This window comes from Agelaius tricolor, unplaced genomic scaffold, assembly GCF_023055355.1.
Source record: "Agelaius tricolor isolate 1412-34295 unplaced genomic scaffold, bAgeTri1.0.p SCAF_1, whole genome shotgun sequence".
Classification (NCBI taxonomy): domain Eukaryota; kingdom Metazoa; phylum Chordata; class Aves; order Passeriformes; family Icteridae; genus Agelaius; species Agelaius tricolor.
Genome location: NW_027269261.1, coordinates 44693210 through 44707344, shown reverse-complemented (window position 1 = coordinate 44707344; position 14135 = coordinate 44693210). Strand labels below are relative to the sequence as shown.

Sequence of the window (14135 nt, the reverse complement as noted above, 5' to 3'; positions counted from 1 at the left end):
TTTTCTTCAGCCAGGACCTCTGGCAGAAAAGTGCATATTCACTGGAAACAGTCTGAGAAGTGATACAGTGATCCATCAATAACACAACACCTCCAGCACCTCTCAGATATCTGTAGCAGAGATAAAGATGACTACAAGTATCATAAACCTCTTGTACAATATCCACATCTTCTTTTAATTAATTGTTTTGATACCAAGCACAAAGGTGACCGATGACTGTAGACATCAAGCTGAGCTCTTGCTGTAGACATCAAACTGATTTAATCTGAAGTTACTCCTAACTGGTCTCTGTCAAACTCGGGTAAGAATCAGATGCTTTATCTTTTAATTTCAATGGTTTATTTTGTTTCTTCATTGTTTTTTTATTATTATTTTTATTTTCCCCAAGAAGCTAATGTGAACTTGAAATGTGAAGTAATTTTATTTTCAGGAGCACAAAGTAAATAGGTATTATTTTAAGGATAATGTTCTGAATTAGACAAATAGCGTTTATAAACTGAAGTTTTTTGAAAGAAAACATGCTTCATTGGATGACATTTGCTAAAAACACTTGCATTTGTCATGTCTTGATGCCTCCACAGCTTATTTATGACTCTCTTAATGCTGTCTGCTCTGGTGGCGAAGCTCCCATCTAAGTAGTAATATAAATCAGCAGGATGCCAAAAGTTAACCACACTGCAACATTTTAATGTTGCTGGGTAAGAGAGACTCACGAACACAAACCACTGAAAAATCGATAGTAAAACAGCATCCAGTCATGCCAAATGGCTCTGACCTTCTTTCCCCTTTGAGCTTCCTCATGGCCAGGGGTTTGGTTAGCAGTGGGGTTCTGTGCCTGCTGCAGAAAAGGAGGGCAGTACCCATGGTGCAGTGAATTGCACTTCATATGAGTCAGGATCACACTAATGGACTCAGCTCCTTGTACTGCTGGGGGTGATGGCTGGAGTCTCATCTTTTCCATCACAGCAGAAATACCTGTGAAACACATCTAGAAACTGGCCCACATTCTTCTGAACCTCAAGTGAAGCTATGGCACTGAAACTTTGTGGCCCCTGCAGAACCAAATCTCAATTCTGAGCCCGTGGGCATATAGACCAAAAGTGACTTTTGTGAACTCAATATGTTGGTATATAAGAGTAAGTGAGATCTACTACGCTCGTCTTCTACCGTTGTTGCGCCAGCATTTTGATTCATTTTCAAAGACACAACAATACTTCAGTGTTACCTGTAACCTTTTCTGTATTTTCAAAAAAAAAAAATCTTCAAATTCTGAAGGATTAGTGGCAGATAATTTGGGGGCAATATAGAGACAAAACTCTGAATCAGTGAAAAAGAACATTCTAAACCATGTTCAAATATGGTTGCAGATCAGTGCAGGGGCTGCACTGTGATGATTCTTTCATTCACCCAACACATCAGGTGCATTCAAGGTTTCAGAAGAGTTTTAGTTCAAGCTTCTGGTGTTTTCTTTAGTCCTAAATCTTTATGAAATAAAAAAAAATCAAGATCTAAATTATAAATAAATAAATAATCCAGTAAATCATTCTTGCAAATTCCTTTCTTTCCCTCTCAAAAAAGTCATTAGATAGGACTATACCATCCAAATAAACAAGGTTAATGAGGAATTTTTCTAAAATGTGAACAAACCCCTCTATTATTGCTCCCAGCTGGAACACAGAGGGCAAATCTTTATAAAAGGCATATTTTCTGCCTAGAGATACACAAAGCTAAGCAATATCTTGCAGAGATTTTAATTTAATCTTTCATGTAGCCAGGGAGTTTTAAGCCCTAGTGCTTTTAATTTATGTTACGTCATAAATTAATAATGTAGGTATGATGGAGGATAGCTCATCAGATTAAATGTGTCATTTTATAAAGGAGTTTGGAAGCAAGAAGTATGAAGTACTCTTAAATGATGCATTAGGTGCACAAATCATTGCATGTGTTATTTCTGGACTGGACAATGGTTGAAATGAATAATCATTTAGTTACAGTAATTTTATTTTAAGCTACTGAGCACTTGCACAAGAAGTAGGAGAGTGATGCTGGCATGCTCTTCTGTGCCCTTCCAGAGCTCTCTGTATCACTTCCATGCACGCAGTTCTGCGCCATGACATCCTTGGTGGCAGCCATGGGAGAAGTTCTCCCAGAGCAGTCTACACCTGGGCACAACCCTGGCAGCATCTGATGGAGCTGATTAGGGAGTGTAGAGCAGCTGGAAGTGAATGCATGAGTTCTGGTTTGCTGGGAAGAGTGACTGTCTCCCCACAGTGTGGACACACTGATAGTCTACTTCAGCTAAAACCACAAGTTCCTTATCATGCAATATGTTTCAATCGTAAGTCCTTAATACTTCACATTGTGGCTTAATACTCAAAATCTGATACAGAAACTGAATAAACCTGCTCTAACATTCAATTCTCACTACAAAATTTTGGTGGCAAATTCACTACTATTATACATGCTATAAAAAAGGAAAAAAATCTGGTTTTCTGTCATAAACCAGCTAAAAACTGGTTTCTGTCCATGACAGGTATGTTCTTCTTGTGAGACTACAAAACATAAAAATTCATGTATTTACAGCATAGCATACATACTGGTATAATTCAACATGAATTAAAAAACAGTAATAAACCATATATAATCTGTGCAGAAGGGACTATACATCTATTCACTGTTACTACATTTTACGATCCCCCTTTTGTGTATTTTTCCTGGTGGTTGCTGTTTTTACATGCCCTCTGACTGTGCAGGGAGGTACCCAAAGCACACATGCTGCCTCTGGTGCCCTCAGGAAGGGGCAGTGTGAAAGCAGTGCCTGTGCCAGGGGGAGGGGAGGCTGAGCAGCCCAGTCCTGCTGAGGTGGATGGGCAGGTGTCCTGGGGGAGGTTTGCTGCCAAAAAGCATTAGGCACCTGTGGATTTTAGCAGCCTGTGTAGGCAAGATCTGAGAACCCCTTCCTTTTCTACTTCACTGCTAAGATGACTTAGATATCATATTTCCACCTTTTCCCACTATTGCCTTTTAATTTATCTTGTTCCAAATTCTTGCCAGAGAGCTCAGATAAGATGTAAAATATAGATGAAAGTAAAGGATAAAAGAAGTAGAAAGTGATTATGCCAATTTCTTTACAGTTCTAGGTCAGAATTGTCTTCTTTTAACTACCCAGAAATCTGTGAAATATCTCCCTAATGCGTCCAAACATGCCTGGACTGCAAGCTTTCCTGAGGATGGTGATGCCTCATATGGAGCTGCAAAGTCCCTGTGCATCTCTTTATATATCTGCACACATATATAACATGGAAAAAAAGGAATAATTAGGAGGGGAGGCTGGACTGTAATGCTCGGGTTTACTGACGTACACACATGTGACACCTCAGCTGTAATGGAGCAAGCAGGTGAACAGTAAATAATTTCACAGTAACTCTTGGGGCAGCAGCACCAAAAGGCCTCAGTGGAGATAGGGGACATGCTGAGGCAGACACTGTGAACACATGGCAAGGAGGAGTCCTCCCCCCTCCCTGAAGGACTGGCTCCTCCAAAACAATAGGGAGGACAAGGAAATCAGAGGGCTGCAGTGACTTGCTCCAAACCACAGAACAAATCTGCAAGCAGAGCTGTGGGAGCCACAGCTGCATCTTGAAAGGAACACATCTTCTCTGACACCTAGAGAAAAACCTCTCTAATTTAACCCTGTTCAGTCTGCTTGTCAGACACACAAACACACACACTTTATGAAGCCTGGGCAAGCCTACTGCTAATGATGTCCCCCTGCATCCTAAACAGCTGCAGGGCTGGCACCTGCTCTTCAACTCAGCCATCATTTAATTAATAAAAGACATGAAACTACCAACTGTATCAATTTACTGCAGCAATGAGTACAGTGCTCTGGGTTTTTAACCCCAGGGATTTGGCAAACCACAACAGCTCACCCCAGAATTCAGTGGTATTTAAAACATTATCTGAGAGCAGCTGGGAAGAAAAATACTTAAAACCAATGAAATGAAAAGGTACTTGCTTTTAGGCTAGCATTTGTTGCTGGTTTTAGATTGAGCTGCGGCTTTCTCTAACCTCCATATTCCTCTTATCTCTGTATTTGCTGTGAACAAATACAACCTGAAGACTGAAGCTCAGGAAACATGACACTTATGAAAATGCCTTTAGAACTTCTGGATCCTGCTCTAGAACCTGCAGTGAATGGTCATATCCATTATCTGCAGCCCCCACATTATTTAAAAGATGAAGACACTGTAATGATGGCTAAGCAGTAAAATATCTCAACCCTAGTCATCGGAGGTAGAGCATTTCCTGAGTAACCTGGTTTCTTAGATTTTTCTTGTAGTAAGTTTCCACCTTGCTGCTGCGCAGCTGGGAGCTGAGAAATGTGTACTTCTTACTGTTTACTTTTCTGAGCTACTTCATTAAAAGTCTATGAGCCCCACTGTGTAACAGAAGGGGAAAAGGTTGTTCACATCCTTCCACATATCAGGGAAGCTCTCTGACATGGGACATCTTGATGGCTGAGTCATCCCATCTGTCCCAGCCACCTCTCAGGCCAAAATGAGCAGAGCAGAGCAGAGCTGAGGGAGTGCTCAGGGAGAGGCAGTCCTTCAAGCAGCCCGAGCATCCTCAGCCTCTCCTGGAGGCACTCAGGGCACTCAGGGCTCAGGCTCTGCGGGTTTGGCTCGCTATGAAGACAAGGTGTGCTGAAGACAAAGTGCTGCCTTTGGTTATGACTGCGCTTCCTCCCGGAAATAAACAGAACAGCTCAAGTTTAACTGGGATCAGAGCTTGGCCTTTGATGTCAAGGGCGTAGTGCCAGGAAAATACTGCAGGACTTTTTACTCAGCTATTCAAGGCTCTGCTCTAGTCCTCAGCTTGGAAAAGAAAAGCTTACTTAGCTTACTCGGAGACTGACACAGAAGTCAGCCATGGGTAGGGGAGAGAGATATCAAGAAAAAAAAAATATGTTTGCAGAAATGTCTTGATAAGTAATTGCAGAAAATGCAGACTTTCATTACAGGACTTGCATATGTTGGAAATTATATTAGGAATAATAACAGCGCCTAACACTGGACACACAATGAACTCAGACCATCCTTTAACAAACCTTGAGAGGAAAGCAAACACAAGTTTGATTTGAACAAAATGTCTGTGAAACGCAGAGCAGCATGCAAGAGCCACGGGATTAAAACAAAAGCTCCCATACCTGTATCTTTGCTTTGGAGACTGCTTTTCAGCTGACTTAAAAACATGTCCAAGATAATACAAAGGAAAGAATAAAAAGTTCCAGTTTGTTGCAAACCACGTTAGAGTGAAGGGTGCATCGAATTTCTTAAAGGTCAGTTTTGCTAGCTGGGTTGAGCCCGACCAAGAGGAGCAGACACCCAGGACCACGGCCACACCCCAGAAAATCTTCTTGAGTTGCGTCACGGAACATTTCCAGCAGCAGCGGCTCACCCTTCCACTGCCTTCCGCCCCAGCTTGCATCTGTGCTTCGGCTGGGGCTGGGGACTCCCGGGAGCGCTCATCCCCTGAGGAGAAGAAAACACATGCCTTACTAAGGAAATCCATCCTGCATTTTAGTTTTCAAATCTCAGGCCCCTCTGAAGCCAGGTGCAAAGGAATCCACCGGATCTTGCCACAAAATGCCCTTTGTTTTTAGATCATTGCAAAGCCTCTGGTTGAACTGAGGCATAATTAGAAGGCAAATAACAATTATCGCCTCTAGATTTAGAAGCCTTGGGTAAAATGGAAGTGAAAATTACATGTTGCTTTGATGTACATAGAAAGGCTTAACACACCACTTAAACTCGTGCTGTTAGGATGTGTAAATGAATGAAAAATGTGGTATTGAGTTTGATAAAGCAGCAAAGGGAATTATAACAACACTTGAAATTGTTATTGTCTCGGAAAATGCAGAAATGGCCAGTTTATGGAATATGGTGTTTCTTAGAAGAGAAGGAGGGCAACATATTTAATCTTGAAGTTAAGCAAAATCATTGCAACATAAATAGCATGATTAATACTGAATTGGATCACCAGGCACTTCAGTGATCCCTGGAAAAACAGGTCTCCTGTGGCTGTAGCCAAATAGCAAAAACTAGATCAAACCACATGCTGTCCTGAAATCCATCTCTGACCAGGCAAGCCTAACTTTTTTTGAGTCGTGCACAAAGACTGGACTGGAGCTTTGTCCCATTATAACTAAGCCTAGCAAGGTGCTGGAAATTTTTCACCTAAAAACCTTACCCCTTCAACCCTCAAACATGAATTGTTATAGCCCTGCCATCCAACAGCTGTCAGTCGATAATGTATCCAGCTTGTGAGGGAATAAGGAAGGGTTAGCTGGTTGAGTTCCAGAGAGATCAAAACATGCTGGCAGACCTCAGCAGCAGGCCATTGCCTTCAGGGCTTTCTACCTGCCTTTCTTGAATTTACCCCATTCAACATCTGCTGGAGTTGTCAGTCACCCACACACAACACTCAGCAGTGGTTTCTCTAAGAGGCTGACTGCAGTTTAGTTGATCCATTTACCTAAAGCAGGAAGTAACAGTAGTTCATATTGAAATTCTGGAATTTACAACTTCAAAACTGTCCAGAATTTACTGTGAGCATTGAAAGGTGAAAACGTAAGTAAAGCCAGGAAAATGAAAGACTGTATCATTTCCAAACATTTATAAGTATTCAAGGCAGACTAAGAGAGGTCCACATTAAAAAAAATAATTAAAAATTCTTCCTTATCCTGGTGTGAATTCATATGTGGAATGGAAAATCTCTTATTTCAAGCTAACCTAAATTTGTATTTATATGACCTAATACATTATGAAAGAAAATGTTTCTTTCTATGGAAACAACTATTTAGTTATTTCCCTACAGATAAGAAATGCATGATCAGAGCTAAAAGTATCATTAGATTGCCTGGTAAAGCTGTGTTTTATAATAAGAAGGATTGTGGCCTCTGTTTGATGGCCTGATATCTAACAAGAATGTACAGCAGCAAAGATATAAACTTCTAGGCTTTTTGTGTGGTTTCCAGAGATCTGATCTCTCCAGTTTTTTCACTTTTCAATAGAAGATTGTGTGGGCAGCCTCCCACATAACAAGAAATGCACCAGCAAGCCAGTGAATTGCCCAAAGTTAATATGACCTTGTATTAAACACATAATGGAAAGGTTACAAGCCACCTGCCGAAAGTTTGAATTGAAAAACAGACTGCCTGTGAATGCTCAGCTCATTCAAAATAATTCTAAAACATTTTCTTAGTAATACATTGTTTGTAACTAATACTTCTTGCCTCACTTGCTGCACAGACCAGTGTCAGGGTTCAGTTTATATCAAACAAGGGTACACTCATTTCTTTTAACTTCACCATGTAATGGGCATTTGCCAACACCTCTTTGCTGTCCACCACACAGGTCCTAGAATGATCACCAATTTTTTCCTTTCCACTCAAGATTTTCTTCTGGGCATTTTCACTGCAACACCAAACACTTCAGACACCCTAACAAACTCCAGCATCCTTCTTCCCTTTGATCACTGGGTTTCTGCACACAGAAAAAACAAATTCAGGAAGCCAGCATGCCAAATGAGAGCTTAAGAGGAGTTTGTGCCTTTGTGTCAACTCAGCTTCACCCAGAGGTTATGTTTTTTTACAGAGAGGTAGGCAAAAATGGTCCTCCTTCTTGAGACAGCCAGTAGGGCATCTGCAGTTCACATCTTTCTGCAGTTACTCCCTGGGGAAACCAGGATTTAAACCACTCCTGCTGAAGATATTTAACATTAGGGAATGTGTCTAAAGCCACTAGGATATATGAGATTTTAAGATGAGTAGGTGCTCTGAATCACAACACTGGAGCTGTGTTATTTTTTTCTAAAATCAGAATCAAACACAAGTGTCTGATGCACCAGCCACTCAACATCTGGTAACACAGTGCTGACAGACAGCCCAGTACAGACACTGGGGTGAAGATCTTTCCCCCATGAAGGGCTGAAGCCACCTGCCCAGGTCCCCACTGTGCTGTGCACGTACACAAGAGTCAGCAGTTCATCTGGACAGCTTGCAGGAATATCACTGCCTTCCACTCTGTTCCACAGCAATTGCTCCCTAAAGCTGAAGTTACTGATGTTTTCTCTGCTACACAGGCAAAATTACTTGTCCAAGTATCTTTAATTTTGTGTTAAACATACCAACAGAAACATTTGCTTTCAGCAATAGACAATACTGCATGTATAACTTCTAAAATGAACTTGTACTTGAAAGGTTAACTTTCTAGGGATGTTCATTCTTTTGATGCATTTACAGACTGGAGGTACTAAAAACTTATCCCAGGCACGATGGATTTCATGATGATAGGGGTAAAAATCACTGTCTGATGATTAACAGCTACAAGATGAGATTTGTAATATCTATCAGTATCAGTAGTATCTGTAAGTGAAACTTTATTGTCTCCTCATGATTGCTTGTGCTGCTGGAGAGTTAGATGCCAAATGGGCACAGACTTTTCCAATGGATGCACCACTGACCTGAAGGATATCTGTGATATAATCTGGCCCCCAAAACCAGATTTTCTTTGGAGAGGGTGGACCCTACAGATGATATACAATCATGTGGCCTCATCCTCTCATTTACTGTGGAGGGCTCTTGCCTGCCAGCTGGCAAACACAAAATCCAGAGCTGTAGTTTGCCTTGTCTAGTCCCTGTGTCTCTCCTGGAGACATTTTCTTCACCCAAACCACAGGTGCACAGATGGGGTGACACTAAATCCACACGTGGCTGAAAAGCTTCTCTCTCTCTCTAACACTGCACAAGGGTCAGCTGGCAGCAGAGTGCACATGAATTTAAAGATGGTAAAATGTTGTTTTAGAATCAATGAGGCAGGACATTGAAGAATTTTAGTTCTGCAGACTTTTAATGGGTTTTTTCCATTGCCTCCTGCAGCAAACTGCTCTGTATGCTACTGTATCCCCCAAAAGAACAAATTAAGATACTGAGGTAGAGGAAAAATGCCTATCTTCCCTTCATTCATTTTGGTTTTTCATGTCCCTCTTGCTTATGCATTTTCCTTTCTCATAAATCTCAAATGGAACCATTCCTCCTCCCTCCCCTTCAGTCCAACCTCTGTCCCATGGCATTCAGAAACAAAGGAAGGAAATAATGTCCAAAGCTTCTGCCAATGCCATCAGCCTCAGAAAACAGATAAACAGATGTCCTTCTGTTTCTTCTATTATGGCTAAGACCCCCCTCAGGTGGCTTTGGATACCTGTAGCAAGGGCCATCTACACCCAAGCTATTTACTCCAAAGACCCAGCCAAAGGCCATGAAGTAAAGGAGGCATGGAAAAGCACTGCATTTAAACCATTAAAAGTAACACCTTTAAATAGGCTGTCCAGGCCTCTTCTAAAGTCTGTACAAGAGTCTTAAGACTCCTGTGCACAGGTAGACAGCTACGGTCTTACTGTAGGACCACACTGTGCCTAAATGTGTGTATTAAAAATACAATACTGATAAAAACTAAGGGTGGCATTCATCTTCTTAGTTTGAGACATCTGCCATGCCGACCTGTGTATCTGAGACAGTGATTTACACTTTCTGCATAGTTAGTAGACAGAAAAAAGACATTTCCATAGCACGATTTATCTCCTCCTAAAGTGGATGATTAAAACGAGCCAGATGAATCACTCCCTCTGAGTGCTTATTTCTCTCCACCAGCTCCAAACAGTCTGGGGAGACAAGCTGGAAGTAGGTGTCTCTGGTGTGGGTGTCTGAAGCTGGGTGAGATGAGTCCCACCTCTCCACCACTGCTGTCAGGAACAGAGGGTAAAGCCACCACAGACAGCGCTGGTGGACTCAGAGCTGTGCAGTGCACAGGAACATACTCAGCTGTCATCAATGACCTGCTTTAGCAGCTGTCAGCTAGTCAGCAAATCAGGCAAGGAAGCATTACACAAGTACTGGGTGCCCTTTCCAACCCTTCAGAGTGAGAAAGTGACCCTTACAGACTAAGGTCCTGCCTACTAGGGACCAAAACATGGACCTAATGATAATGCTCAACTCTTCCAGGTTTCCCAGGCCAGGAATGTAAAGTAAGCATATTCTTAAACAGTTCTTTAAATCAGGCTTCTGGAAAAAAGTTCTGATAAAAAAAAACAACCCTCACAGGTCTTGCTGGCAATTATAAATGAGACATTCTGAAGGTATTTCCATTTTGCCAGCCTGTCAAATGTTTTATAACTGCTTGAGCATTGCGCAGAACAAGTTTGTAAAGCTTGCAAAAATATATGCTTATCATAAAGAGGGGAGAAGGAGCTGAGGGAAGTCCTGTGAGACAGTGCCTGATCCTCAGCATGGTTAGAGCTCTAGAAATCTGTGACATGCAGAGGGATCAGGGCCAGATACTCCCAAAGCATATTCTCACAGCCTTGAATGCTGTGCAACTTCTTCACCCAGTATTTACTACATGGAGGGATCAGTAGGAGACAATTAGTGCCAACATCACAAGAGAACACACATGATGGCTCCTGATGGTGGTCTCCTGGATACCCAATATTATTTGCCTCAATAGCAGACTCACAAACTCCTCAAATTTTGTTTTTATCCCCTTCCTGTCTACCACAGTTTCTACCCTGTTCCTACCACACTAACCATGTATTATTTAGGTGTTCAAGATTTTTGAACCAAGTTGTTAAAAACCAGCTGAGGCATCATCCTGTGAAGAAAAGATGAAATACCAAATTCATTAAGTGATTTACCTCTCTAATTACTACTAATTAGCTGTCTAAACCTGAAATGTTGATATTTGTTCAGATCTGTTTCCCAGGCATTTTCTTCGCAGTCAGTCAGGTGAAAGAGTGAGGTCTCAGGGACTGGCAGACCACCCAGTACCTAGTGCACCTTTTCTTGTGCCATTGTCAGTGATGGCCTCTCCTTTCACAGGTCATCCTGGTGTCTGGTTTTGAGAAACTGTTAATATTTTATTTCTGAAGCCAGTCATCTCCATGTATCAACCTTCCTGCACAGTTGTAATGAGGGCACGCACAGACCAACTTCTGCATCAAGGGACATTCCCTCATTTTCCAAATTAGCTCTAGCTTTGCCAAAGCTGCTTGTAGCAGCTGTAACCTCCTCACAATCCCACTAGAGCTCATCAGATGCCAAAGAATCTGTTCATGGGCACACCAAAGGACCATGACTCCTAACACCCATGTGCCCCTCTTAAACCCAGACTCTGTCAGGATTCAAAGACACATTTGAGAGGTCCCATCTCTCATCTTAGGAGTCATCTCCAGGAAATATCTCCATTCTGTATTTGAAGTAGCCACTGGAACAAGGCTAGGGCCTCACTTTTTCTCCTCTGGGCAAATAACCTCCTGAATTTATGCTTTCCTAATAAGTAAGGATGTTTTCTATTCTGAGTCAACCAGTTTTTTGCTGCTAGCTGGGTTCCCCCAGCCTTGGAGGGCCTGTGGACACTCTGGCAGATGAATTTCCTGCTCCTAGCAGAGGGGTGGAAGGCTGCTTTATGCACTGAGCTACTGAAGAGGGGCACACACTCCACCTCCAGTTTTTGAAGGAAAGGTTTCAGCCACTTACCTGCCAACTCAGCTTTGAAACAGAGTGGTAAGTGCTTAAGAGAGTGAGCAATAGTTAGGATGGACATCTTAGACAGCATAAAGGACAGCATTATGTGCTGGGCAGACTGGATGATTCATCCTGCAGCCTCACCAGTGCTCTCTGACAGTGGTCAACAGGCACATGGGTAAAGGAGAGACAGCTCCTTCAAAACCCTTTCCAGGTTTTGAAGAGGATCCTGAAAAAATCCTACTCCAAAGAGCCTTACAGAAAATACGCTGACAGGGAAAGTTCTGGAATTGATAAAAGGCTCAGTACAGGATAGGAAGCCAGTGAGGAGTATACACAGCAGTGGGGGAGGCGGCCAAAACTCTGCAGAAGTTTGTGGTGGGAGCTGCACTCTTCACCACTAACCACGGCTACCTCACCACGGGAGTGAGTCAGGTGACAAAGGTGACCAAGTCTCCTAATGATGTGAAGCCAGGCAGGTCAGCAAGGGCAGTGGCCAGCTGCAGGGATGAGGGACAATGTGACTGGGTCACACATGGGCAGATGGAGAAGTGTGCTGATAAAGAGGTGCAGGTGGGAGTAAACAAACCCACATGCTGCACCTCGGTGATGGGCTCTGGTCACCAGGGATTGTGAGCCCTTCACTGGATGCTCCGTAGAAAAGGGCAACTCAGTGCTCAAGAGAAGTGAAAAAAACAAAATAACTGCCAAAAATTGCTAGCAACAAAGCAGAAAAAATGTTTTTCTACATCTGGGCAAGCTGCAGCTCTCAGCACACCCACACTGTGAGAGATGAATGGCTAGAAAATACATGTTCTTGTTCAATTCCACCAAGCTGGAGGCAGGACCCGATGCACTTTTGGTCAGGCCCATATGGCAGCTGCGTGGGAGTTTTGAGGAAGCTGCTCCTGGATTCCTACAGGAAAGCTGTGAGTCCCTGTGGGTGGCTGGTGTGTGGGACTGTAACACAGCACTAGAACGACTTTGGGTTTGCTCACAGTTCCCCAGTTTTCCAACCATGGTTGGGGCTGAAGGTCTAGAAGATCAGTACTCTGTTTTTTATTGAATACCAATTAATGCATCACAATGGAGAAATGACAAAACCCCATCAAACCTTATTAAATCAGTTTTTAAATTAGAATATTTGGTCAACAAAGCATTGCAGAAATGGATTTTCAGATGCTATTTGAGAAAAGCTTAAAGTGCTTTCTTTAAATACTTCACTCTTATAGTATGAGATAAAAATAATTTTACTTAATTTGATCATGAAATAGAATTACTAAATTTAGAATAAATTAATACAGAAAATAGTTTTAAAGTCCACAATAGAACTATTTTAAAGAACAAACCTAGGATATTAACCTATTAGGTCAGAAGGTTTGAATTTGCTTGAGGCTGCAGAATAAGGGATATAGGTATATGAAAATAGGGAAAATTGCATGAACAAAAACTCAAACCAAGAAAAAAGCATTCTGAGTTCAGACCCTCTTCTGCTATTGAAATTCTTAGTATAAATTAACTAATTATTAAAGTGTTACAATAATCTGTGCAGGCTACTCAAACTTGTCCGATCATTAAAGTGTTACAATAATCTGTGCAGGCTACTCGAACTTGTCCGATCCTCTTTCTTTAATTCCAGCAGGGTAGAAAATAGGACTTTTGGTTCATTGACAATCAAGCTGATTCTCATCTGTGGAAATCTGTCCCATATTACTGATATCACCAGATCATCCATATAGCTTGATTTGTATCAAATAAGCCTAAATTTCTTGTAGCAGGTATTCTCATATCCTGAAGTATAATTCACAGATAGAGTGGGTATTATCACTGATGGTTAATATATATTAATTCCTGTTTTATCCTGTGCTAAATATTATATCTAAACCTACTAAGAGCTGGAATTAAATAATCTCCACATATTTTTGAAGACATGCCAAATTCTCCTCCCTAGCATACATATGCCCTTCTGCCTCTGTCAAATGTGCCAGCAAGGCTTTCTGCAATATATTCTAATTCCTGTTAGTGATATATAAAGAGGACCAAAAAGTTATCAACTTCATACTGCAGCAATTTGGACTTTAATCCATTTAATTCATCTTCAGAGGCACTGCCTTGAAATTCCAGTAGAAGTACTGCATTCAAATGGGCCTGATTATGATATTCTACATTGAATTTTATGAGGTGAGGAGTTCCCCTAAATACTGTTCTTCTTATTATTAATCAGAATTCATGACCAGAATCCAGAGTGAAAATGGAAGATACTGGGTGCTTTTTACAGTAGCAGCATTGTGGGACTGGAAAGTAACCATGTGCAAGGAGTAACCCTGATTATAAGTTACGTTTTCTTGATATTATTCTGCATTCCATTCTTGAATAAAAATTGGATTGAATCTTACAGTGAGTCACCTAGCGAGGTCACTGGGAGTTTCATCACTTACTTTGAGGGGTTATGGAAGCAGAACTGCTATTAGAACAAAAATCAGATATGAGCAAAACTGTATTCTGGGCAAATTTTGATCAGTCTGTTCCAATTTCAGACTGAACAAAGGGTTGA

The 14135-nt window shown here is 41.6% G+C and overlaps 1 protein-coding gene across 2 annotated transcripts in view; it reads right to left on the bottom strand.

Annotated features, from left to right (window-relative positions):
* The window catches only part of SLC35F3 (solute carrier family 35 member F3), a 163773-nt gene that overhangs the window by 40462 nt on the left and 109176 nt on the right, over positions 1-14135 (bottom strand). For both annotated transcript variants that reach the window (XM_071431992.1, XM_071432002.1), the window contains one exon: positions 5210-5534. In XM_071431992.1, coding sequence (XP_071288093.1) covers positions 5210-5534 — 325 coding nt within the window. The remainder of the gene's footprint in view (positions 1-5209; positions 5535-14135) is intronic.